At 42.7% G+C, this 26,377-nt stretch overlaps 1 protein-coding gene across 1 annotated transcript; it reads left to right on the forward strand.

Annotated features, from left to right (window-relative positions):
* Nucleotides 1-1,972: 1,972 nt before the first annotated feature.
* LOC119649866 (pupal cuticle protein Edg-78E-like) lies at nt 1,973-2,659 on the forward strand. The gene is made up of 2 exons (XM_038052237.1): nt 1,973-2,131; nt 2,215-2,659. Exons 1-2 carry the CDS (start codon nt 2,120-2,122, stop codon nt 2,578-2,580), a joined length of 378 nt encoding a protein of 125 aa, XP_037908165.1. The 5' UTR covers nt 1,973-2,119; the 3' UTR covers nt 2,581-2,659.
* The last annotated feature ends 23,718 nt before the right edge of the window (nt 2,660-26,377 follow it).

Raw genomic sequence — 26,377 nt, forward strand, 5'->3', positions numbered from 1 at the left:
GGCGACAACAACCTCTTTCTATCTAAAATTATCAATCGTGCCAACCTAAACTCTGCTATTGAGCCTAGTATTATAAAACAGAATATCCCACAACCACCAAATTGTTTTTGATATGATAGTTAAAGCCGACTTCAGTAAGGCAAATTCATATTGTCTGCTCCGTACTACTTACTGAGACGTATCTTATTCGAATGAGCTTTCCGAGAATACAATTATAGCGTTACAGATATCTTTGTTAATTTATTCAAACAGGTGTGTATAGGCTAGGTATCCACATATCTGGGTATGTGGCTTAATTTGAATGAATCTTTGAGGTAATTCATTCTATCAACATTTTGTCACTTAAATTTCAGATTAACCTTGAACTTGACTATGGAACTCCCATAAAAGCAGTTTTAAACAAATTTCACGATTCCACGACAAAGTTGGGTCATAGAAAATATATCATAAACTGAAATTTACATTCCCATAAAAGTTTATAAAAATCCAAGACTTCCAGTAAAATTTCAACGGTTGAGTCGTGTTATGTTCGCAATTTGCTTTAGTTTTGAATCTTTTCTCTTACAAAGATTTCAAAAAATAGAAGTAAACTATTTAGATGAAAACAGGTTCTATGCAGACCCTTTAGGAATATTGTAGATTTAATTATCTCGCATATTTTGCCAGAGAATATAACTTTCGCGTATAAGAAATAAACTTTTGATATTTGATAAATTTTGGGAAATACTAGAAATTTCATTCCGCCTTTTGTTGAATCCAAAGTCGGTCGACACTGCTTTTGACCATTCAAATACCACGAACACTTAAGGCAATACTTCATTATAATCTGGAAATTATATCGCCGATAATGGACTGAACGAGGATCTATTGTGATCCGGACAATAAAATCCCATTTCTATGATAGCATTGTGTTGACTAGACACGGAACATGTTCCAACTCCCTCGCCTGAAAAGCAGTTTTAGTGCAATTTGCAAAGAAATTAATTCCCATAAATACAAGATTAAAACGAGACCAGTTTGGCAGACCGGCGGGTTTTATCGGTTTTTGGATGAAATCGAAAACATTTCGCATCTCACTTTCAACATTTCAGATGCTTCCTCCTCGAAAAGAAGATATTGGACAGAGCAGGTTGTTAGAATGTTGGCGATAGCTGGGTGATCTGCATAAGAAACATGATATCTGTGTAGGTATGCACCCATAAACGGCGGTAGGAAGGTCGCTTGTCTGCCTTGGGTACCGTTTTGGATGTTGCTGGCTCGTCTTAGTTCTTTCGTCAATATGTATGGAAGATACACCAAGAGTGGTCGCAGCGAACTCAATGGTAATTTTGGATAGAGGAACAACGTCTGATTTTGAAGTCACCTTTTTTCTGGAAAGAAACGCTTGCAAATTATGAATACATATAACTAATTAGAAAATAAACCTGTCTTTGGGAAAAAATAATATTCAAATTAGTTGATGCGTCCATAGATTGATAACTTGATTCCACTTTGATGCCACTAGTTTTTCTAGATATTTCTTCCCTGCCTTAGAGACGCCGCCAATTCTGCGATCCCCTAGATGTTCTGCATATAATTCTTTCTTCAGTAATTTTAGCAAGAAAAAAGAAAATTTGCAATTTCCGTTTTACGCCAACTATGGGTACAAATAAAATATTGGAATCTCCTGTGTAAAGGCATAAAATATAAATACTTTATTTTTATGTTTTTTGTCTGAAGATAGTCGCAAATCTATTTTTCATCTTTTAACCGCATTTATTCCATGTCAAGTAAGCAGTGCCGAGTATTTACATAAAGCCATGACATAGCTACATAGACGTGAATCAGGTGTACCTCCCCTAACGATCATACACGCCCGATTTGCTTCGCAATACATCTCTAATAAGCGTTAATCCGATCTAAGCTAGTTTTTTATGGGACAATAATTCTTCTTCACGTTCATCGAATTAAGTCATCTGTAAATGACCTTTATAACATTAAATTGAAATTAGCGCGTAGGATTCAACGCATGGCGCATTCGCGAAAATAATGAAAAGTGAACTGGTATAAAAGACATTGTAGGCCTAAAATCAGCATTAGTTTCACTGTAACATCCCAGCAAATAAGCAAATTCAGCAAAATGTTCAAGTTTGTAAGTTGCAACCGTGCAGTAACATTCCACTATTCAAGGAGCAGAGGAACCACTTTATATATCTTCCATTGAAATTTTTGCAGTTCGTTGTTGCCGTTCTTTTGGGATTAGCCGCTGCCGATCACATCAACAAGAATGCCGAAGCTAGGAATCTAGTGAACGACGTCAGTCCTGATGGCCAATACCGTTATGGATTCGATAGTACCAACGGAATTTCTGTTCAATCAGTTGGTAATGCTGATGCCGCCCAAGGATCTTTCTCATGGGTATCACCCGAAGGAGAACATGTACAGATGGCTTACGTAGCTGATGCTAATGGATACCAACCAACTGGAACACATATCCCAACCCCACCACCTGTACCTGAACACGTTTTGCGTGCTTTGGAATGGATCCGTACTCATCCACCAAAGCAAGAGTACGTCCAATACCAAGCCAGACGTTTCTAAATTACGGTTGGAGTTACTGCCATTTAGGATTGATATTGTGTTGTGAAAATCAATTCGAAATAAATTTATCTTCAATATAGCTGGCTTTTTCCAATTGATTCTATTTAAAAGGATAATATGTGTTTAAACCTTGATATTTGATTTGTGCTTTCCAACTGACGAAGATATGGCTTGTCTAACCAAAACTAACTTCTGCATAATTTTGAAGGTTTTGCGTGGGATTCTTATGCACGGAAACCTTATTCAACTTTCCTTTGCTCCATGGAATCACTGTTTAGGTTTATATCACACTGGTCACACTTCCTGGTCTACTTTGTCCTGCGTAGTTTACTTTGGATAGATTCGATCATGGAATTGATCGCATCGGAATCCTCGTGACATGCTAGCATTCACTGCACCGGTGCTAGAGTTTCTTCTAAGTCCCTCCTTTCTTCCACAAATCTTGGAAAAACACCGTTTTTGGTCCTCCGGGACTCCATTACAGTTTCGACAATCGGATGAGGGGAACTCCCTCCATTGGTGTTCTTTATCACAATGTATGTGCTCACCTCATCTATTAAGATGCCAAACAGCGATCAGAGATGACGAATGCTGCACTCAGTTTTATCATCGTCAACGGTACAACAACCGGTATCCGGTCTAGGTCTGCCTTAATAAAGAGCTTGAGCCACCTCGGGTTTGCGCCGAGCTCGATATCCCTAAAAGCTGACTGGCGTCTTGGCATACGTCATTGCCTCATCTAAGCCAGGGTCTGTATCGCCTTCTTTTTCTACCGTAGATATTGCCCTTATACACTTCCCGGATTGTATCATCCTCATCCATACGGATTAAATGAGCCGTCAGAAATTCTTTCGAGGATTCTTCTCTCGATCGCGGCCAAGAGTGCGCAATTTTTCCGGCTAGCAGTTAGCCCAAGTCTCCGAGGAATACATGAGGACTGGTGAAATCATTGTCTTGTATAGTAACAACTTTGATCCTATGGTCAAACGTTTTGAGCCGAACAGTTTTTTTAAGCTGAAATTGACTCCGGACTCTCCCTGGATTTCATGGTCGTAGCTATTAACAAAGTATCAACGTTCTCAAAATTGTAGTCTTCTATCTTTACTGTTCTTATTTGACTAGTGCTGCCTAATGTTGCTGCCTCTTTAGTTTTTGTTGCTGACGTTGCCACCATATATTTCGTCTTGCCTTTATTGATGTGCAGCCCAAAATGTCGCGCTAATCACCAGCTCCATCTGGATGAAGGTAAATTGTACATATGGATATTGTCTGCATGATGTCGATATAGTCAGCATATTGTAGTTGTTGGGTGGACTTAAAAGAAGACTATACCTCTCATATTTACCTCAACATCACGGATCAGTTATTCCAGGGACAGATTAAATACGATGCACGATAGGGCATCTCCTTGTCTTAGACCGTTGTAATTGTTGAGTGGTCACGGGAGTGAGGTCGGTATACCGAATTTTCTCACGGCCGTGTAGAGTTTTACCCTGTCTGTGCTATCATAGGCGGCCAACAGTTTTTCCATCCTTTCCCGCAGAGAGAAAATCTGACATGTTGCTTATTTGCCTGAAGTGAAGCCTGATTTTTAAGATGATGTTGACGAAGTTCTAGACTTAGCGACTATTTGGACTAACAAGATAGTGGAGAATATCTTATATATGGTGCTCAGTAACGTGATACTCCTATAATTGTTGCACTGCGTGATATTTCCTTCTTTATGTATAATAATAATCGTTGGCGCAACAATCCATATTGGATCAGGGCCTTGAAGTGTGTTAGAGCACTTCATTCAAGACCGTAACGGTACACAACAGTACACTGTAGGAGGCAATGTGGTCAGCATTGCGCTCGCCCGAGATTATTACCCTGATCAGACTCAGGTACTCATTCACAGCTGAGTCGACTGGTATCCAACGTCAAATCACAATCCAAATCCCACTGCCACCAGTGAGATTTGAACCGCAACCTCCCGTACGACAGCCTTGTGCTCTAACCACTCAGCTATTCGGACACAGAAAATGTCTCTTTGCCGGTTATCAGGTATTGATTCGCTGTCCCACGTATTGAGCATACGTCAATGAAGCAATTACAATTGGTTGGCTTCATAGTTAACCATTTCGACTGTCATTCCATCGGCATCTGGCGACTTAAGATTTTAAGACGAGAAATTGCACGGTTTGTTCTATGCTTGATGGTGGCAGTATTTATTGGTCACCTTCATGGGACCTTCAACTCGTCGAAATTCTGGTTGTTGAGCTGCCCATCAAAATACTCAACCTATTGCTCCAATATGTCCATCTGTTGGAAATCGGATTTCCTTCTTTGCCCCAGCAGGATGTGCTTACGCTCAAATTTTGTCTCCCAAAGTGACAGTCTAACGATCTCTAAGCACGTCTTAATAATTCTGACTGCTTCCCATGAGTATAAATCAGTAGGAATTTCGTATTTGGCTTGAATTGACCAAAACGAATGCATTTGTTATGCCTAGGGTCACCACCACGGAACCCATGCTATCGATCTGAAACAAACAAAACAAACAACAACAACAAACCTCAACAAACGGGAGCAATTTATAGTAGCATAGGCATTTTTGGCATATTTCCCTATCCGGAAGACATATGGGTCTAACGATGCAATGCCCACCTAAATGAATAAAAGCCTTGGGTCACGTAGCCGCCCCTGATGCTTGCATAGTGCTGGAAATGTTTTTCTAACAAGCACACCTTAATCAGCTCAGCAAACATCTTAGCTCTGGATTTGGCGGGGGCTTATTCGGTATGCCTTCTAGACTCAGGGCTTTACTATCCCCTATTCAATGGCACATCTCTTATAGCTCGCCTTTGGTTACAGCGGGAAGTGCCCTCACATTCAGAACTCTTTGCAAGCTGTCAGCGTCCCTCTCTTGTTGGATGGTTTGTAAAAAGAGGATACGGTGGTGTGATCTGTGGTTATGAACGACCTCCGAATCGCCCCATCATGATTCCATAAGCGCTCTCCCAGTAGTTTGCATCCGCCTTCGAACAGAGTTGCTTCAGACATTCTCTCTTGCTTTGCTAAATGGCTAGCTTGAGGTCTTTGCGAGGCCTCCTTATAGGAGTGCTTTTTTACACTTCAACCCTGAGCCATTCGTCAGACTCGGTGGAAAGCTAGTCGAAGGTTGGATGACTATTCCACCAGTTGTATCTTGTGGGGGGAATATGCATCTCTTAGGTAGGCCTCCCTCGACTGCCTTAGTAGGTAGGTTTAGTCACGCTTCTGTCAAGGTTTACTTATCCAAAGCTTTTGTAGATCAGCCTAATTTCTTCCTCGTTTCCGGGCATGCCGCTCTCCTGCTATTCCACCCGAAGGCCCACGCATTACCGACTCCCGCAATCAACTTTGGATTCCGTTCCCTTGCGTCGAGAACAAGTTTCTTTAGAAAGCCTTCAAATTCAGACAATGTAATATTTGGTGCAATCCACCGCCTTCAAAACCATAAGTCGCCAGAAGCTGATGGAATTACAGCCGAATTTGTTAAATATGGAGGCGACCAACTACACCAAATGGTTCATTAACTGATGCTCAAGGTGTGGGACAACAAATCAATGCCTGACGATTCATTACCTGTCCCATTCATAAAAAGGGGGATATCACACAGTGCAGCAACTATAGAGGTATCACGTTGGTGAGTACCATCTATTACATATTCTCCACTATCTTGCTAGGCCGGACAGCGCCATACGCCTTGAGTATCGCTGATCCATACCAACGAGGCTTCACTCCAGACAAATCAGCAATAGATCAGCTTTTCTCTACGGCAAGCGATAGGAAAACTGTTGGAATATGGACATCAATTGCACCATCTTTTCATCGACTTTAAAACCGCCTATGACAGCATACCCAGGGTAAAACTATACCCGCCCATGAGAAGTATCCCAACGAATCAATAAGACTGACTAGGCTGACCCTGGCTAATGTGCGAGTCAAGATAAAAGCAGCAGGATCACCCTCGAGACCATACTACATCAATTCTTCAACCTGGCTATACAGAGATGTACAGTCTACCTTCATCTACATCGAGCAGGCGGTACAAGACCGTGGAATGCACATTAATGAAGGCAAGACGAAGTACACGGTGTCAACGTCAGCAAAGAGCGAACAACATCAAATCGCACTGGTCAAACGAAAACAATAAAGAGAGGAGACTACAATTTTGAGACCGTTGAAAATTTCTCCTATCTAGGCTAGAAAATCACTACCGATAACCGAAGAGTTTAAAAACTGTTTCACTCGAAATGTCTCACCACAGAGTCAAAACTCTTACTGTACAAGATGATGATCTTGCCAGTCTTTATGTATTTCTCGAAAGCCTGGGTTGTTGCGAATTTTTGGCCCCGTTCAAGGGAAGAATCCTCCGAAGAATTTTTTGTCCCCCAACATGAGGATGGACAATTCCGTAGCCACGATAGCGACCATCTAGTTGTGAATAAAATCCGACCATCTGGTTGTGAATAAAATCCGGCTCAACAGGTTGCGTCCGATGCGTCCAAACGCAGGACCCTGACATAGAAAATGTTCGGTAGATTCCACGTCTTTATTGCAGGATGGACACGTAGCTAGTGAATTATGGCTTGTCTACGACTTGCCTTTCCTCTTCGCTAGTAATATTTATTAACCTTGCTAATATCGATATTTGGGGAACCACTTGCTCCCTGCATCAGTGCTAACAAGTCTTTTCGAATTCATAGAAGTGCAGTTTGTAAAACACATGAGGATGAGTGGTTTCCGTAATGTCGGTATTTGCAAGGTTATTAAATGTAACGAGCGAAAAGAAAAGGGAAGTCTTAAATATTTTAAACAAATAAGGCTCTGCGACCTGTCACTATAAGATGCCTTGCCAATTTTTGGTAGTAACATTATCCAATGCTACTGACGCTCCCATTGCTGGTTACGGTCCCGGAACCCATCTACATGAAAGTGACCTGGTACTCAGAGTAGTTCCACCGTATTCAGTCTCGAAATGGAGTTTAATCGGTTTCTACATTTCTGAACTTTTTTTGAAGTGTTCAAAAAGCTGCTCAACGCCCTTCATGCAGCTTGACCATCGCGACAAACAATTTGTCAATCAACAACAATTAGGATCGCATACACTGAGTGAGCGTTTCATATTCTCTCAAAGGAAGAACCCACTTCTCTTTTTTATTAGAAAATAAGTCTGCTAGCCCAGAAACCTGTTCTGTTTTTGAGCCATCGTTGTAGGGGATGTCATTATATTCTGCCACGCATTCGTCTGGTTCATTCCAATTTTCAATACGTTTTACTCCATATCTTCTACCAAACAGATGTATGAACTGTAACTGAATTCAGCACCCGCAATAATTCTGCACATGTTCTGGTTCGTTACGTTTACTGTTTCTCAATAGATCTAATAGAATAAGTTGATGAGCTACTCTCATTGCAGTGCCCTGAATAAAAAATTTCAAGTGCTACAAATTGAGTGGCGCATTCAGAGCTGTGATGCATACAATTGTTGGCAATGAGGCTAGTTTAGAGTGAAAGCTCTTTTTTTTACCTTAACTCACCACACTATGGATGCATAAGTGAACATCGGTCTAATGATAGCAATATATACCCATATTACTACCTGAGGTCGAAGTCCCCGTTTCGAGGCGAAAGTCCGTGTACATAGAGCATAAGCTGCAGGATCTAGTTTCATTTTTACCTCTTGATGTTTTTTCCAAAGAAGTTTCTTGCCTAGATTAACTCCCAGGTATATCACTCAAAGAGTTGAAGGGTAGTATTTCTCATCACTGGAAGGGAAAGACCATTTAGTTTCCTTCCTTTTGTAAATAATACCATCGTGTTTTTATCAACAAATCATTGCACATTGTATATTTCCACACACCATTCAATGTTGGCTTTTATTTAATGAATGCAACCAGTCTCTTGAGACATTTCTGCGAAAATAAGCTAAGCTGACTTCTCTGGAATTCTTTGGATTTGAGTAGTCATTTTTCCCAAGACTACCTTAATCTTCTGCCAAGAGATAGGCACGGAACCCCAAGATTTCCTCTCCTGCCTCCTCTCTCCTCATTTTTCTCCTGGGTTCTCTCAGTTTCCCAATTCCCCTTGGCAGACTTTCCTGTTGAAAGGTTTCCAGGAATTGCCAACTCCCCCAGATGGTGTACTTTCCAGAGTGTCCACAGACTTAACTTTGGAATTCGTGAAAGTTCCATCCGCTTTTCTTCAAGGACCCGACTTGGTCGACTCATCCCTTTTAAAGACTCAGCACAGCCTTGAAGTCTCTCTTTTATCTTCCAGTTCCTCCTTCTTCTCTGAAGGGGTCTCGTTTCAAAGGTTTTACGAGCCTCTTAGATCGATTTCCACTGAAAGTTACGGGTTTTGTGTTCATCTTGAAAGTATTATTTTCTTTAGGCATTAGGAATTAACGTTTGATCAGCTATAACTCAGTCCATATTGTACCGACAAAAAAATAAAAAGATTTCTTCCCTTTTGTTATTTAATATGCTTTGTTTCTGCTTAATATCATTTTGACATGAAGTGTATTATTTTCGAGTTATTTGCGAAAAACCGTTTAAAACATGCATTTTTCGATGAAAAAACGACATGTTTCAACATGAATAACTCGAAAACTACTAATTGTACGAAAAAATTTTATCAGACATTTTTTGCTTAAAATCGACCATTGAATCGATTTCTGTAGTTATTTCGAAAATGGGGGGGGGGCGCACATGAGCGATATATAGCTTTTGTTTCTTATGCTACCCTTTACACCCATTCCAAACTTCATGTCAGCCGGTCTTGACTGAAAGAATTTGGAGGTCGTTCCGGATTTTCAGCTTTAGTGACTGGACTGGTGGTCAAAGGGTAGTATAGGTCCCAGGGCGAAACGTGGATTGGTAAAAACGATGGAGTATAAAACCTGGGAAACGCCTACTGAACCATCACCAATAGCTCTATCTACTCTCTACCAAACCCTATCTCTACTTCCAGGTGGTAACCGCTAGGAACTCTTTCTTATTAAAAAACTGCAGACGGAGAATGATGAAGGCGAGCCTTCCGTGCCTAAAAACACGACAAATTATACCAACTGATCCTCCAGGTTGGGGGTTGCGTAGGGTTGACCTTCGAGTATGGAAAACCACTTGTTACGAAGCCACGGACTAAGCTGATAACACAATGACGAATTCGGCAACGAAAACGGAATAACGATTTGCTCATTTTCTCATGGAAAGTGTGCTCCAAGTACAGAGAGAGTGAGAGAGAGCTGCCGATACTCTATGCCAATATAGGGATGATGTTTCCTGGTGAAGAACCACTATACCATATATTATAGTGGCCATATATTATAGTAAACGATGTGCTCGGAGTAGGTTTCTTAGTCAGCCTAAAAATGAAACTTGCTGAAAACATAAGCGCTTGCGGCCAAATTTAGAAATATAAGCAGATTCGGAGAAGAATATCTTCTACGAGGCAGCAGAACGAACCCTCGAAGCCTGTCCCAGGTATGATATCAAATCATATTTGGGGATTTTAACAGCCAAGTAGGAACGAAGCCCATATTCAGGTGGTATGTCTTTTCGCATAGGTTACATAAGGATGCCAATAATGACGGACTACAGATTATTCAATTAGCAGTTTCACGCGAAATGGCTGTTGGAAGTACCTAGTTTGCGCGGAAAGTCGTCCACAAATAAACGTAAGCCCCTCCAGACGGGACCACTTTCAACCAAATTGTTGTTCTAACGCCGCCAACTTTCAGCCTTGATAAATGTCAAAACATATAGAGGGGCCAATATAGACTTGAATCACTGCCTCGTTGGCATGGTGCTCTGGGCTCGAATAACAACATCACTTAGAATTCCCTTCGGCAATCAGGTTAAGGGTTAAAACTGAAATCATCCACAGTACAGCCTCCAGTAGCAGTAGAGGGAAATGGATGCCGCAATAACCGCAGTCAACAGAAGTCCTGGGGATGAAGCATCAACAAATGATCTTCACAACCACCTGAAGAACGCTACCGTCGATGCGGCCACAAACATACCTGGTCCTAGTCGGAAAAAAAGTCGGAACAGCAGGTTCGACAATGATAATGCCACATATCGAGTAATGTTGCATTCTCAAAGAACGCGAACACGCGCAGAGACTTATCACGAACTCCGCCGGGCGGAGAAGCGACTTCACAGAAGGAGAAAGGAAACCTGGGAAAACTAACAGGTCTGGCAACTCGAAAAGTACAAAGAACAACCACACCAGGCGCCGAAGTTTTACCAAAAAAATCAACAGGGTGAAGTCTTATACTCCTCGATTTTCATCCTGCCGAAGCAAAGAGGGAAATTTGATTTCTGACCGGGCATACTGAGGCTATGGATTGAGTATTTTGATGAACTGCTCAACAATCAGAATATCGCGAGTTAGAGCTCTCGATGATGACGAGTTAGAGCTCTGAAGATGACGGACAAATACTGCCACCACCAAGTATAGGAGAAACAGTCCGTGCAATTCATTGGCTTAAAAATCAGAAGTCGGCAGGAGCCGATGGAATTATACTCGAGGTGTGAGACAGCAAATTTGCCTGAAGATTGGCAAAGAAGCATCATCTTTCCCATACGTAATAGAGATATCACGTTACTGAGTACCATCTATAAGATATTCTCCGCTATCTTGTTAGATCACTCCAGGCAAATCAGCAACAGATCAGATTTTCTCTCTCTGGCAATCGATAGGAAAACTGTTGGAATATCTTTCCGTCGACTTTAAGGCCGCTTATGATAGCATAGCTAAGGTAGAAATGTGCACGGTCATGAGAAAATTGGGTATCCCGACGAAATTGATAATACTGATATAGCTGACGCTCTCCAAAGTGCCAGGTTAGATAAAATCTGCAGGATCACTCAGGAGACCATTCAGCATCAACAACGGTCTTAGACAAGGGGATGCCCTATCAAGCATCCTCTTTAATCTGGAACCGCAAAAAGTGACCCATTATGCTGATGTTAATGCGGGAGTTGCCACCTGTTTTATGGCACGAAACTTCTGCCCTATGCTGACAATATCGACATCATGGGAAAAACCACCCGAGACGTACAAACTGCCTTCATCCAGATCGGGCAGGTGGCAATGAAGGCAAGACAAAATAAATGGTCAGCACCAAAAACCAAAAAAAACCAGAACATCAAATCATCAAACTACAACTTTGGGACCGGTGATGACTTCTCCTATCTAGGGTCGAAAATCATAACCGATAACAGTTACGATGATGAAATCCGCGCACGGTTGTTGTCAGCCGACAGAGTCTATTTCAGCTTACAAAAACTGTTCCGTTCGAAACGTCTCACCATAGGGTCAAAGCTCTTACTGTACAAGACAATGATCTTGCAAGTCCTCATGTATTTTTCGGAGGCATGGGTTATTAGCAGGAAAAATTGTAAACTTTTGACCGCGTTCGAGAGAAGAATCCTCCGAAGAATTTTTGACCCTCCACATAAGGGTGGACTATTCCGTAGCCTAAATTACAGCGAAATCTATGATCGATACCATGGCCGTCATGTTGTAGAAAAAATCCGGCTCAATAGGTTACAGTAGACGGGTCACATAATCCGTATGGATGAGGATGATCCAGCCCGGAAAATCTATAAGGGCAATATCTATCGTAGAAAAAGAAGACGAGGCAGTACCTGAGACGGAGTAATGACGTAAGCAAGAACGTCAGGCTTTAGGGATGTCGAAGTAGTAGGCCACGGTTCATAACCGGGATATCTGGAGTTCCTTTTTAAGGCAGGCTTAGCCCGGATACCGGTTGATGATGATGACGAATGACTTTACCATTGGTGCCAAGAAGTTCACTATTCTTTTCGCAATCCTTTTCTGTATAATTCCGTCTTTGAATTACGGTCTGTTCGTATCAATAGTCCGACTAAATTCTGAGTATCGGTTTACGGTTTAAGAGTTTAAGAGGTTTAAGAGTGAAACCTCCACTAGTGCGACAGTCTCTAATTAACTCAAAAATCTTTATTATGCAAATTGTTACATTAGTTACTTTACATCCCTTAAACCACTCTTAAACCACCTCTTCGTGCTTCGTTTGGGAGAATCTAACATTATCCATGTCATGCCATCCAGCACGGCTTAAAACGAGAACAGTCAGAAAGCATCCTCGGGACTTTCGCAGAAATTCCTGCGAATATTGCTAGGTCACCGCCCCACTTCTCTAGAAGCTTCTGCTAATTAAAAAAAATATAAATAATTATACACAATCCAGAAATTTTCTCCATGTACAATCAATTTTTACGATATCGTGGCTACAACTCAAATCTCTATGGCAGATAGCAATTATAACTTTTCAGGCACATCAAGATTTCAAGTGATCTGTATCCTGAGATACGATTCCCATCATTCAGATTACATGTTAATGCTTCTCTTTCAAACCTGATTTGAACCATTATTAGTTGGATTTAAAAAAAATATTATCCGAACATCATATCATCTCCAATTTATATTATTGGCCATAACAGGGCCTAATGCATATTTCCAAATATTCAAATTTAACCGCTTACTGGAAATAAATCATGGACAACTACCCATTTGAATAGCGATTAGATATTCTGCCAGTCTTATTCGGAATTCCTTTACCATACTACTAAAGTTTGTGCCTAATAGCTGTTAATCATTTATTACTAACGTTTCAATAGGAAACTAATGAAAATCAGCCCTCAGTCGCCAAGAGAACATGACGTAAAATCCGATGCTTCGAAATCACTCATCTCTTATCACCTCAGGTGTGAATTTACTTGTTACCCATCCAAATCTCTCATTTAACTTATATTCACCAGTTTGGTTAGCACTAAATTATCTTCCCAAAAAAACCTAGCAACAAACTACGTATACAACATAAAACCAGTTTTGTATCTAAAAATAACAAGAATCGAAATATTTTATATTTTATGATCATATGTGGATAACATTATGTATCAGATAAAGATTTCAAAACCACCTTGATGACGATCTCGAGCTTAATTCTGATGCCGACTGATACCGTCCAAGTGGTCAGTGCCCAACCAGGATAAGCATAACATTAGGGAAATTAGCAAAATTGTCTTAGATTAATCTGACGAATCCAGTGACAGAATTAACAGAAAGTATCACAGCTATAGATGGAATTTAAAGTTCTACAAATGGACTTCGGATTATGTTGGGCTAGAACAAGAAGTTTTGAGCTAGTATACGTCGTAGGATTTATAGATTTATTTTCTCCCCCTACTTGAAATGTCTACGCATGCAATAGAAAGAAGACTCATTAAGTGGAAAGTGGTTTAAATAAATTCTCCGTAAAGAGTATAGTTGCAACGGAAATCAGATTTTAGTAGGTGATTTTAAGCAATATGTATTCAAACCCCTGTTTCATTGTAACAATTTAACCTTTAGGGGAGTCATCCCGTGTGAAAGCCGTGTTTTGGGATTTTTTTAGAATTTTTTTGTGAAGAACGCAAGAAAGATACAAATACGAATTTTTCACCATAGATTTATTAATATCTTTAGCGTGCATAGTAATTTTTCCAGCCCGATCACATAGTTCGTTCTTGAAATACAGAGCAATTTATACACCCATCTCCAAAAAAGGTGTTTTTCTGCTGCCACGCTAGAGGGCGATCATCTTAAAGAAAAAAAGTAAATGGCATTTTAACGTACAGGCTTGACTACTGTCTGCAAATTAAAAAGGATTATTAAAAAATATTAAAAAACTAAATTTCTGGCGCCGTGTTAAACTTTTTTTTCTGAATTTTGGTGTTTTTTACGGCTTCTTCAATGAATAAAAAAAAAAGCTACTGAATGAATCGCTATTATCCTAGTTTGCGGACCGTAGAAATTGTAGAAATTTCAAAGAATTTCGTTGGATAGATTTTGCGCTATGATGGCAGCCGATTTTCAACTTGCAGTTTCGAGAAAAACGTGTTTAAAAAGTAGAATGCAATTTTTAGCTATAAAACCTTAACTGACCATTAATCTACTATACCTAGTCCATAAACCTTAGGTTTCTTGAAGAAACGCATGTACGGGCTTGGCTTCAATTCTTGTCCTTTTAGCAAAGTCATTCGAGCGTCTGTCGGACCGATAAATACGCGCTTTGTTACGGCGATCGATATAAATCTTATCACGTATAATTTCCCAACGACTCCGAATATCAAAAAATCACTTTTCTGATATATTGTACACTATATAAAAAAATTCCCCCCCTCCCCGCGGAATCGATTTTTTGTTTCTTTTGCATCAATTGTATAATATCTAGATACAGGGTAGAACATATGGGCAAAGTGATTTTTTGATATTCGAAGTCATTCGGAAATTATAGTGTGATAAGTCACATACCAGATTTATATCGATCGCCGTAATAAAGCATGTATTTATCGGTCCGAATGACGTTCGAATGACTTCGTTAAAGGGCAAAAATTGAAGCCAAGACTGTACTTGTATTTCTCCAAAAAAGGTAAGTTTTATGGATTAGGTATAGCAAATTAATGATCAGTTAAGATTTTATGGCTAAAAATCACATTTTACTTTTAAAATGCTGCCACCATAGCCCAAATTCTATCAAACGAAATTCCTGGAAATTTTCGCGGCATATTCAGAACATATTTCTACGGTCCGCAAACTAGGATAATAGCGATTCATTCAGTAGTTTTTTTATTCATTAAAGAAGCCTTAAAAACACCAAAATTGACAAGAAAAAGTTCAACACGGCACCAAAAATTTAGCTGTTAATATTTTTTAATAATCCTAGTTTGCGGACTGTAGTTAAATCCGCACATTAAAATGCCGTTTCCTTTTTTTTCTTTAAGATGATCGCAGCGCCCTCTAGCATGGCAGCAGAAAAACACCTCTGTATTTCAATAATGAATTATGCTATCGGGCTGCAAAAATTACCACGCATGCCCAAGATATTAATAAATATATGGTCAAAATTCGTATTTGTGTCTTCATCCAGTTCTTCACAAACAATTTCTAAAAAAAGCGAGAAAAACGGCCTTCACACGGGATGACCCCCCTTAAGTTTGAATAGAAATGAGAAATGGACGGAAACAGTTTATTTATTGTAAAAACAATGGTAGTAACGCAACATTCCAAAAGTTTCTATTTTGAAACTGCGACAATCTTGTATTTTGTTTAGTGTACTGTGTTAGTGTTTAAAAACATCTAAGCTAATTACCGAATTATGGTACTAAAGGACGGAAGCCGCTCCGAAGAACCCAGTTAGCGCTTAGACACGTCGTTTAGGTGTCACAAATTCCTAAGACCGTATCTGCCGTAAAGGCAGGGGGATCAGGAATCTAACCGTTCATATTTTCAGAGGCAGCCTGTAGCATTTACGATGAATAGTAGTACCTTACCTTAAAACCACAGAGGTCTCCAAAGAAATATTTACCTTAGCAACGGAGCTTGGATCTAGCTGGTGCAAAGAAAGCTCCTGTAGGGTGTGCTGCTCTAGGCCAGCGGATCGTACAAATTCTCGTTATTCTGTATGCATTTGCACGGCTCAAAAGCTCTTGTGACCAGGTATTGTTATAAAAACTCGACAGTGGGACTAATAGTGGAGCCCCGTCTGACCAATCCGCTTTCCCAATTTATTCCTCTCTAGGCTCCGAGGACCAAAAACACAGAGGATTGTGATTTTGAACATGCCGTCCAAACTGTTCAGCGCGTCCCTGCAGTGTTCCTGTATCAACCTTCTTTTGGAATACACTGACGAATCTGGGAAGATCGTACGACTAGGATATTTTATCTGCATCTAAGAAAACTTCCGCACCAACCCGAAAGGCCATTTTTGATCTGTTAGTGAAGAAGAGTGTCATAGCCTTACAGCACATCCACGGTATTCCATTGCTTTTGCTTGAAAAGTCTAAAACTTTGTGTGGAGTAACAATCAATTGGAAATGCTCAGGTACTCTGTCTATGTGTTACTATGGTCGTAGTACTTGTCTATACAACATCGGAAATTGTGTAGTGTAACAGCGCTGGTAGCAGGAGGTGTATATTTAGAGCATCTCCTTGCAAGGACTGCATAGCCCCAGTGGCACCTGCACACTCGGTGCTCTCAAGCCTATTAAGCTTAGTTCAAGCTTCTTGCTCAGTGCCGGCTGCCACATAATAGCACCATACGTTAGGATGGGAAGAACTACTGCTGTATGTATCGAGAGGAACATCTTCGGCCTTCTTACTCAAGGTCATTTTGCCGGTCTGAAAGGCCATACATGCCTTCTCAATTCCCACTTCGGCCTTCTTACTCAAGGTCATTTTGCCGGTCTGAAAGGCCATACATGCCTTCTCAATTCCCACTTATAGGTTTAGTCCCCAATTTAACTTAGGAATCGGTGTCACGCCTAGATACTTTAAATTGGGTACCCTTGTCTTGTGGTAAATAAGATTTGAAATAATAAAACTTGTTTTTTCTATTCGCCAGTGGAGAATTTTATTTTGCCTTGTGGACTTGTTAACGCTGATGAAGGGAACAAGTGGTTCCCGAAATATCAGGGATTTGCAAAATAAAATTCTCCACTGGCGAATAGAAAAAACAAGTTTTATTATTTCAAATAAATAATCGCTAGAAACACCGCGCAATTACACTCAAAAGGTAAATAACAGTTAAAATCCACGCACACCTTTCCCAATGTGCCCCCATAATTTCAACTAGCACGAATAGAATCATCTCTGGTATTAATATCACCAAGTCGTCGGCGAAGGCTACTATCTGCATCCCGTTTTTGCCTAAAATCCATAGAATTTCATCCATAGCTACCCAGCAAATTAGCGGAAAGATGGCACCACCCTAAATGTCCTTTTATCACGGCTCCGCTCAAATGGCTACCTCCCAAATCAGAGTCGATTCACCTGGGTCTTATGTGGATACTATGCAATGCATGCATAAGGCACTTCTACAATCCTATTTTGAATACAGCTTTCTTGGTGGCTTTGGGCTGCTTTCCCTATATTCGGGATTGTAGCTAAAGTGTATTTGCTGTAGTGTAGCGACCACTCAGTCGTCTTAATTACCACGTGAAGAGCTAAAGATTCGCTAAATCTCTACAAGTGCAGCTTCAGGGTCTCACCAGAATATTCCGTTCAGGAGTCTTCCGAGTTTTCAAGAAAGGATGCCAAAATCTTAGTAAGTCTCACGAACTCGCTGAAGCTTTCAATGTTTTGAGAAGAAATGCGTAGAGATTCTTTCTGGTAAGGATACGCATTGTTGATCTTTCTCGATCAGTGTTCTTTGTGCTGTAGAATAAATTATGATATTTATTTTAGGGGCCTATGATGTTTTGATTTCCTCGGGTCCGACATCGAATAGGTCCGAGTCGCCATTCGGTTTTGTGGGGCCGAACACTTTCACCTTTTCGTTTCTGGCTCCAGGCAATCTCCAATTATGCGGAGTAGGAGAGGTTGGCTTTTCACCTGGAATTTATTCTCCCTGATCACCACGCGGTTATCCATGGGGTTTTGGATAAGTAGGGATTGGGTGAACTTATCTTTATCCTTACAGATCTTCGGCAACCAGATCTGAGCAACCCACCTGCTGGGAATATCATCGTATTCGACAATCTTTAAGTATTGAAAAAATGCATGAGGAATTAATTTTCGCATGCTATTACGTGGTACTCACGGACAAACTGGAGGGAATCAAAAGAGGGGATAAATCTCTCCAGATTCCCTTTGCAATTCGGAAGACGTTTGATGACCATTTTTGGCAGCCTTTCAGTTCATGTCGATGAGGGTTTCGTAGTGTGCGCTTCGATGGCCGGTCGTTGCTGTTATACAAATTAAGCGGCGCCCCCGATGCTTTGCTCTTTAATGCAGATAGCGAGAGTGCGATGACCCGTCAAACTGAGAACCTTGGTTTTGTTGGTGTTTATCTTCACCTCAAATCTACTTGCCTCTCTTTTCAAATCCGGAGCCATTTGGCCAACTTCCATGACCCGGTGAGAGAGCAAACAGACGTCATCAGAGTAGTGGAGGTGTTTGGGGAAATATGTCATGGTCCATTGGAGTCCCCCATGTTCTCCGGCCAAGAAAACACCGACAACAAGAAGAGATAATATTTGCGACAACACGTATCCCTGGCGGATTCCGCTTTGGACGTCGGTCGATATTGTAGTTCGGACACGTCGCGTCCAAAATCACCCGTGGTAAATAGCGCTTTCAACCCCTTCCGTTCATCGATCTTATTCCAAGATTCCGCGGTCAGTCAGATCTTAGAACGCCCATTTTGGTGACCTGTGTAGCACATATAAACGACTTCAGCAGTTTGGTTTCTTTGGAGCCTCTACGGTAAATTATCTGGGGTACCAGATAGACGAGCACTGATGAAGACCGCTGTCGGAAAATGTGACAGCAATTCGTGATTATGAAAAGTCTACATCATTTATCGGGGATATTTAGGGAGACGCAGATACAGTACAGTACTTACAATCGTGAGCTGCGAGCAACAGCAGTTTGAAATATTTTAGAGACTTGGAGGAAGGTAGAAAGATAATAATAAAGACACACCAGAAGCCGCTCACCTATGCATTAGGGCAGAAATGGGAGAAAGCTTCACCTAGACAATTGCGACAATTGAGCTTCATAAGTCAATTTATTACGAAATTTGTTATGTCGCAGGTGTCTCGTATTGCTAATATCAATATGCTAGACTCTATCACTATTGGCGAAACCGCCGCAGCCCAGCGAGTGTATGAGGATTTACTAAAGGTTCTGGAATTTAAGTAGGTTCAGCTGCATAAATTCCAGTTAGACATTGGATTCTCTGTGTTCGTCTGTTCATCTGTCCGTCCGGTCTTTTTTTAATGGTAGGTCGACAGCTTCAAAAGCTACAGCTGATTTCTGCTATACAGTTATGTGATACTTTTATCAACTAAAACCACTTCCTTCTCCATCCACTCTCCCGGCGGGACTGCCTTATGGTATTACGTCGGGGATCAGTATTCAACTGTTATTCGAAATGGTGATCCTCTCCCTCTCTTTCCTTCTTCTAAATTCCTCCACTTCGTGAATATTCTTTATTGCTCGTTATACCGCTTTCCATACCTCAGTGGAACTCAACATATTCTCCTCTATGTATTCCGCTGATAAGTGGACTTTTCATCAGTTCCTCGAAATGAAACTGCTCTTTCAATGCAGTGCAAACTTCTACTCTGAATGTTACTTCACCGAGATCCTTGCACTGTATATATAAGGCCTACAAATAAGTTCTGTCGGTTTTTTCTTTAAATTTGAAGCTTTATTGTGAAAAATTGGTTATACATTCATTGTTCAAAGTATTGCCCATCGCTAGCCACAACTTTCTTCCATCTTTCAGACAATTCATAGATACCATCGCGCCAAAAATTGGCCTGCTTGGCCGCTATCCACTCATGGAGCCATTTTTTGAGTTCGTCGTAATTAGAGAAGTGCTGGTCAGCCAAGCCATGCTGCATCGACCGGAACAAATGGTAATCAGAAGGACCAATGTCTGGAGAGTACAGCGGGTGGGGTAGGACTTCCCATTTCAACGTTTCTAGATATTTTTTAACGGGTTGTGCAACATGTGGATGAGCATTGTCATGTTGCAAAATAACTTTATCATGCCTTTGCTGGTATTGCGGCCGTTTTTTCTTGAGTTCGCGGCTCAAACGCATCATTTGACTTCGGTAGAGTTTGCCCGTGACCGTTTCGTTCGGTTTTAGCAGCTCATAGTATACCACACCCAGCTGGTCCCACCATATACACAGCATGATCTTCTCACCATGAATATTCGCCTTGGCCGTCGATGATGAGGCATGGCCGGGGTATCCCCACGTTGCCCGACGCTTGGGATTATCGTAATGGATCCACTTTTCATCGCCAGTAACTATTCGATGCAGAAAACCCTTCCTTTCTTGTCGTTGGAGCAGATGTTCGCACATGAAAAAACGGCGTTCGACGTCTCTTGGCTTCAGTTCATACGGAACCCAATTTCCGACCTTTCGGATTATTCCCGTTGCTTTTAAACGGTTGGAAATGGCTTGCTGAGTGACTCCAAGTGTTTTTCCAAGTTCTTCTTCCGTTTGCGATGGATCTTGGTCGAGCAATGCCTCTAATTCTTCATCTTCAAAAATTGTTGGCCGTCCGGCGCGCTCTTCGTTTTCCAAGTCAAAATTGCCACTTTTAAACCGTCCAAATCACCTCTGACACGTTCGTTCAGATAGAGCATGGTCACCATAAACTTCCACCAAAATGCGATGACTTTCGGTTGCTTTTTTTAAGGTTTTGTGTGAAACAAAACCTTATTAGAATCGATTCGATGTCTGTCTGTCCGTCTGTCTGTCTGTCTGTCTGTCTGTCTGTCGGTCTGTCTTTTTTTTTTTTTTTTTTTTTTTTGTTGAGGAGGTGGAAATCTTCAAAAAGGCACTGGTCTGGACACACCAGCGTGTGGGATTTTTACCCACTAAAACCACCCCCGACTCCCTCCCTGCCCCGCGGAACCACCATAAGGTATTACATCACGGGGCGGAGTCAGCTCACTCTAGCTTTGTCACCTTTCTTCTATACGCGGCGCACGTGACCGCGTTTTTCTCCTCTCCTCTGCTTTTCGCAGTTTATTTTGCATAGATGTGATCATAGAGTTTACCGCATCCCAATTCTCTTGATGTGCTAGCATTTTCGGCACCAGATTTTCTGGTACCAGCACCTCCCCTAGAGTCTCCTCTAGATTCCTCCTTTCTTCCAGAAACCTCGGACAGTGGAAGAATACATGCTCTGGGTCCTCTGGGACTCCATTGCAATTTGGACAATCGGGTGAGGTCTCCAATTTAAACCTGTGAAGGTATTGGAGATATCCTCCGTGCCCCGTGAGAAACTGGGTGAGATTATAATTAATCTCACCGTGTCGTCTCTCCAACGACTCCTTGATGGCAGGAATCAGCCTGTGCGTCCACCGGCCCTTTCCCGAGCGTTCCCACCGCTCTTGCCATCTATTTATGGATCTCTCCCTTTCAGTCTTCCTCGTCCGCGATGAGGAAGAGGTTGGCTTTGCATTGTATATGTTCGCCATCTCATCTGCCAAGATGTCAATCGGCATCATTCCAGAGTTGACGAATGCTGCATCATCTGAGACAGTCCTGAAGGCAGAGCATACCCTCAGGGTTGTCCTCCTGTAGACTGAACTCAGTTTGGTAGCGTTCCCTGACATCCACAACGCCTCCCTCCAAACTGGGGTTGCATAGAGCATGATCGAGGTCACCACCCTGGCTATAAGCAACCTAGAGGTATGCCGTAGCCCTCCAATGTTCGGCATCATCCTTGCCGGGGCCATACTTGCAGTGGATGATTTGTCGCAAACATACCGCACATGTTGCTTATAGCTAAGCTTCCTGTCTATCACCACCCCCAAGTATTTGATGGTCGGCTTGGAAGTGACGATATGATTCCCGATTCTAATACAGGCGTAATCTCTCTTCCGGCGCTTAGTGATGAGGACCGCTTCCGTTTTTTCCTCCGCAAGTATCAGACCAGAGCTCTTTAGCCAACTTTTAACAGCACCGATTGCCTCACTTGAGTATAACTCAGCATCTTCAAGATGCTTTGCGACAACAACCAGCGCTATGTCGTCAGCGTAACCCACCACTGTGGCTTCCCCCGGAAGGGGAAGATTAAATACATCGTTGTACATGATGTTCCACAGTAGTGGGCCCAATACGGAGCCCTGCGGGACACCCGCGGAAACAACGTACTCCTGGGGTCCGTCATCGGTGTCATACCAGAGCCTCCTTTCAGTTAAATAACTATCGACGATAGCAGCGAGATAGGCGGGAATACCAATCTTCGCTAAAGATTTCCGTATTAGATTCCAATTGGCCGAATTGAATGCATTTTTCACATCCAGGGTTACTACCACGCAATATTTGCTGGTACTACCCTTTCCGTGAATTGCATCTTCGGCCAAGCCAGTAACCAATTTGATGGCATCAATGGTTGATCTGGCTTTACGGAACCCATACTGCCGATCCGAAAGGCCGCCTTGGCTCTCAACAACCGGGAGTAATCTATTGTAGATTACCCGCTCTAGCATTTTCCCCACCGTGTCCAGGAGACATATGGGTCGATATGACGACGGTTCACCTGGAGGTTTACCTGGTTTAGGCAGAAGTACCAACTTCTGCCGCTTCCATGCCATTGGAAATATCCCCTCGGACATGCACGCTTCGAACAACTCAGCGAACATGTCCGGTCTGGATTTCACGGCAAGCTTAAGGGCCTTATTCGGTACTCCGTCCAGGCCCGGCGCTTTGTTGTCTCCTATTCTACCGCAGATATCCAACAGCTCGTCTCTGGTGACTGGCGGAATTGCCGCCACATTCAGAGGTGGTTGGAATGTGTCGGTGCTCTCCTCTTGCTGGGGGAATAACCCCTGGATGATTTTTAGCAAGAGGGTGGGGCACGTGATCTGCGGAGATGAACGGCCTCTGAATCGTCCCATCACGATTCTGTAGGCATTCCCCCACGGGTTTATGTTCGCTTCTGAGCAGAGCTCCTTAAAGCACTCCCTCTTGCTTCGCTGGATGGCGAGCTTGAGGATTTTGCGGGCTGCCTTATAGGCGCGCTCCTTTTGTCCCTGTTCGACTCTACCTACCGCCCTCTGAGCCACTCTTCTGGCTCGGTGGCAGGCTGATCGAAGGCCGGTCAGTTCATCATTCCACCAGTAGTTTGGTCTTCTACTGGGGAATGAACACCTTCTAGGCATGGACGCGTCACACGCTTTGGCAATGCATTGAGCCAGATGGACGGCTCTTTCCGTAGAGGTGCCTGCTTTATCAGGCTGATCTAACCACACCTCTATGAAGGTCTCCTCATCCAAAGATTTTGCGGACCAGCCTGAAATCTTTCTCGGTTTCGGGCATGATAGCTCTTTGGCCTGCGGCTCGACACATGTCTCAAAGAAGATTGCCTGGTGATCGCTGTGGGTGTAGCGTTCACTGACGCACCAGGACATACCACGCGCCAGCGAAGGGCTGACAAAGGTCAGGTCTACAACCGAGCCTGACTCCCCTTTCTGGAAGGTGTTTACAGCACCTTCGTTGGCCAGAACTATGTCCATCTGCGCAAAAGCTTCTAATAAACTGCGCCCCCTAGCATTTGATTCCCTACTACCCCACTCTAGGGCCCAAGCATTGGAATCACCAGCAATCACCTTTGGACTACGTCCCCTCGCGTCGAGAACAAGATTATCAAGCATTTGCTCGAATTCAGACAGTGTCAAACTTGGCGGGGCGTAGCAGCTGTATACATATACACCACTTATTTTCGCCCACACGAAGCCACTGCCTGCTTGACTTGCAGTACATTGTATGGCCTGTCGACCGCAAGCCCATATCGCCGCTCCCCCAGTCGAATCTTTGACCCAAATGCCACCGTGACGGTGTCTATACGGTTCGCTTATGATGGCGATTTCCATCTCAGATTCGAACGTGGCCTGCTCAAGTAAATCCTGAGCGACCCTGCAATGATTGAGGTTTATTTGGATAAACCTCATTTTCTCATTGCAGTGAGCGCCTTCCTAAATTCTGGACATTTACCACTTCCGGCAATATGCCGGTTATCTTGTCCCTCTTTTACCTCGCACAATAGGCATTTGGGGTCCCTATTGCACTCTCTGGCAATATGACCTTTCTCCCCACACCTTCTGCATCGATCGGATCGATCAATGCTGCTGGTGCATGCCTTCGCGAAGTGCCCAAACATAAGGCATTTAAAGCACCTCTTCAGTGAAATTTGTTCCCTTAAACGGCAAACAACCCATCCAATCCGAACCCTTCCGGCAGCCAACAACATCTGTGCCGCCTCCGCTGGTACTCGTATTGTGGCCGTTTGAGTACCACCATAGGCTTTTCGCAAGCCCACAACTGACTCCTCGGTGAGTTCTTTCAACTTGAATTGCTCCTTCAGAGCAGTACAAATTTCTTCTTTCGATGTTACCTCATCGAGATCCTTGCACTGAATATAGATCTCATGTTTTTGGGCACGCACTGCGGCATTCTCCCCAAGTGAGTTTTTCACTTGAGTGCGAAAGTCATCAGTTTTGCCCACGCTGGATCTTTTCAGCTCGAACATGAGATCCCCTTTCTGGGTTCTTCGGATTCGGTTTACATTTCCGCTCAGATCTTTCAGGTCGGGATCCGCTTTGACCTTGACCTGTGAGGAGTGGCCAGATCTCCCATCAGGCGCGACCCCAGGTGGCGGATAGGGGCATACCTATTGATGTGTAAATATGTGTTCATGCACTTTTCTTTTCTGACTGTGCATGGGCTAGTGTTTGCTCATCTCTGGTGCGCGGACCAAAATGGCTATGGGAAGGATACCCAGAACATAAAACCACCATGGAAGACGAGAGAAGGAGTAAACTTACGGTGCAGGGGCTCGGAACCCCAGTACCGGCGGCTTTTGGGAGTGAGCAAGCGGGCTCCCGGTCGTCGATATCCCTCGACCGCAGTGCCTCGGTGGTGGACAACTTGGCCACCTTGGCATATAATGTTACAAGTAATTTGGATCTGGAGAAGGAAGTGTTCAAGCGAAGTACGACCTTACCGAGAACACCAGTAGCAAGAACAACCAAGGATGAACTGAAGATGGATCGTTGGACGACAAAAACTGTAACAACACCCACCGCATATGTTCAAGATGCGCGACAGCAAGAGGTGCTCCAGGAACAAGATAAGGATCCATTCAAAAGAAGCTCATCAACTTTGAGATCTCCACCAATGCCAAAGACGATGAAGGACAAAGTACAGGCAAGGTCAACAAACGCCAAAAGTGAAGGACCGTGTAAAAGGGGTAACCCTGCCGGGACTTATAGGGAACAGAGTCCTGATCTGGAGGAATTACCCTTCACCCAGCTTGGGGCAAAAATAGTTGAGCTGTCCGAGTTTATCAAGGACAAGCACAACGTGCACCAAGCCATAAAGAATATGGTGAGGGCTATTAGAGTGCTCTACAATAGATCACAGGAGGAAAAGAATAATAAGGACACGCCGAACCCCGCTGTGCCAACAGTATCACAAGCGACCCAAGTGACGCCTAACCGTACTACCATCCAATTCCAGCGAAATAAGCGGGTACGTGAAAAAGAGGGGGATCCTGTAAATAATCAACAGGCGCCTAAGAGAAAAAAAGGAGGACAGGACATCCTGAAAACCAACACCAACAGGCCAGAAGGAGGAAACCGTACAGCGAATCTAGGAAACTCGACCAGCGTTGCGAAGCCCAAGACCAGCGAAAACGATGGATGGACTAAAGTTACCAACAAAAAAGCGGAACGAAAAGCAAAAGTGCGAACTCGTCCAGATGTAATTGTTATCTCCAGTAAGGGCAATCTGTCCTACGCGGAGATACTCAAAAAGGTCTGTCGGTCTGTCCGTCTGTCTGTCTGTCTGTCTGTCTGTCTGTCACACCCGATTTATTCGGAAACGGCTAGACCAATTGTCACGAAAATTGGTAAGAGTATGTGATCTGCCGTTCCCTTTACATGCAGCAACTGGCGCCATTTTGTGTTAAGTTTAAGGGGTGCTCCTCATACAGGTGAAAGGAGACTGCAAAATTTTTTTTCACAGAATGTAGCCATGTGGGATATCAAATGAAAGGTCTAGTAGTACTTTTCGAAACTGGTCCAATATTTGATATTGGGTGAAACATAGGGGAGTGAGGGCTCAAAATATGACCATCAAAAAGTGTAACAGATCTCGTTCTCAGAACCTATCCAACCGAAAAATCCGAAAAAAATCACAGTGGTACA

Source organism: Hermetia illucens, chromosome 2 (genome assembly GCF_905115235.1).
Source record: "Hermetia illucens chromosome 2, iHerIll2.2.curated.20191125, whole genome shotgun sequence".
In the NCBI taxonomy this organism is placed as follows: domain Eukaryota; kingdom Metazoa; phylum Arthropoda; class Insecta; order Diptera; family Stratiomyidae; genus Hermetia; species Hermetia illucens.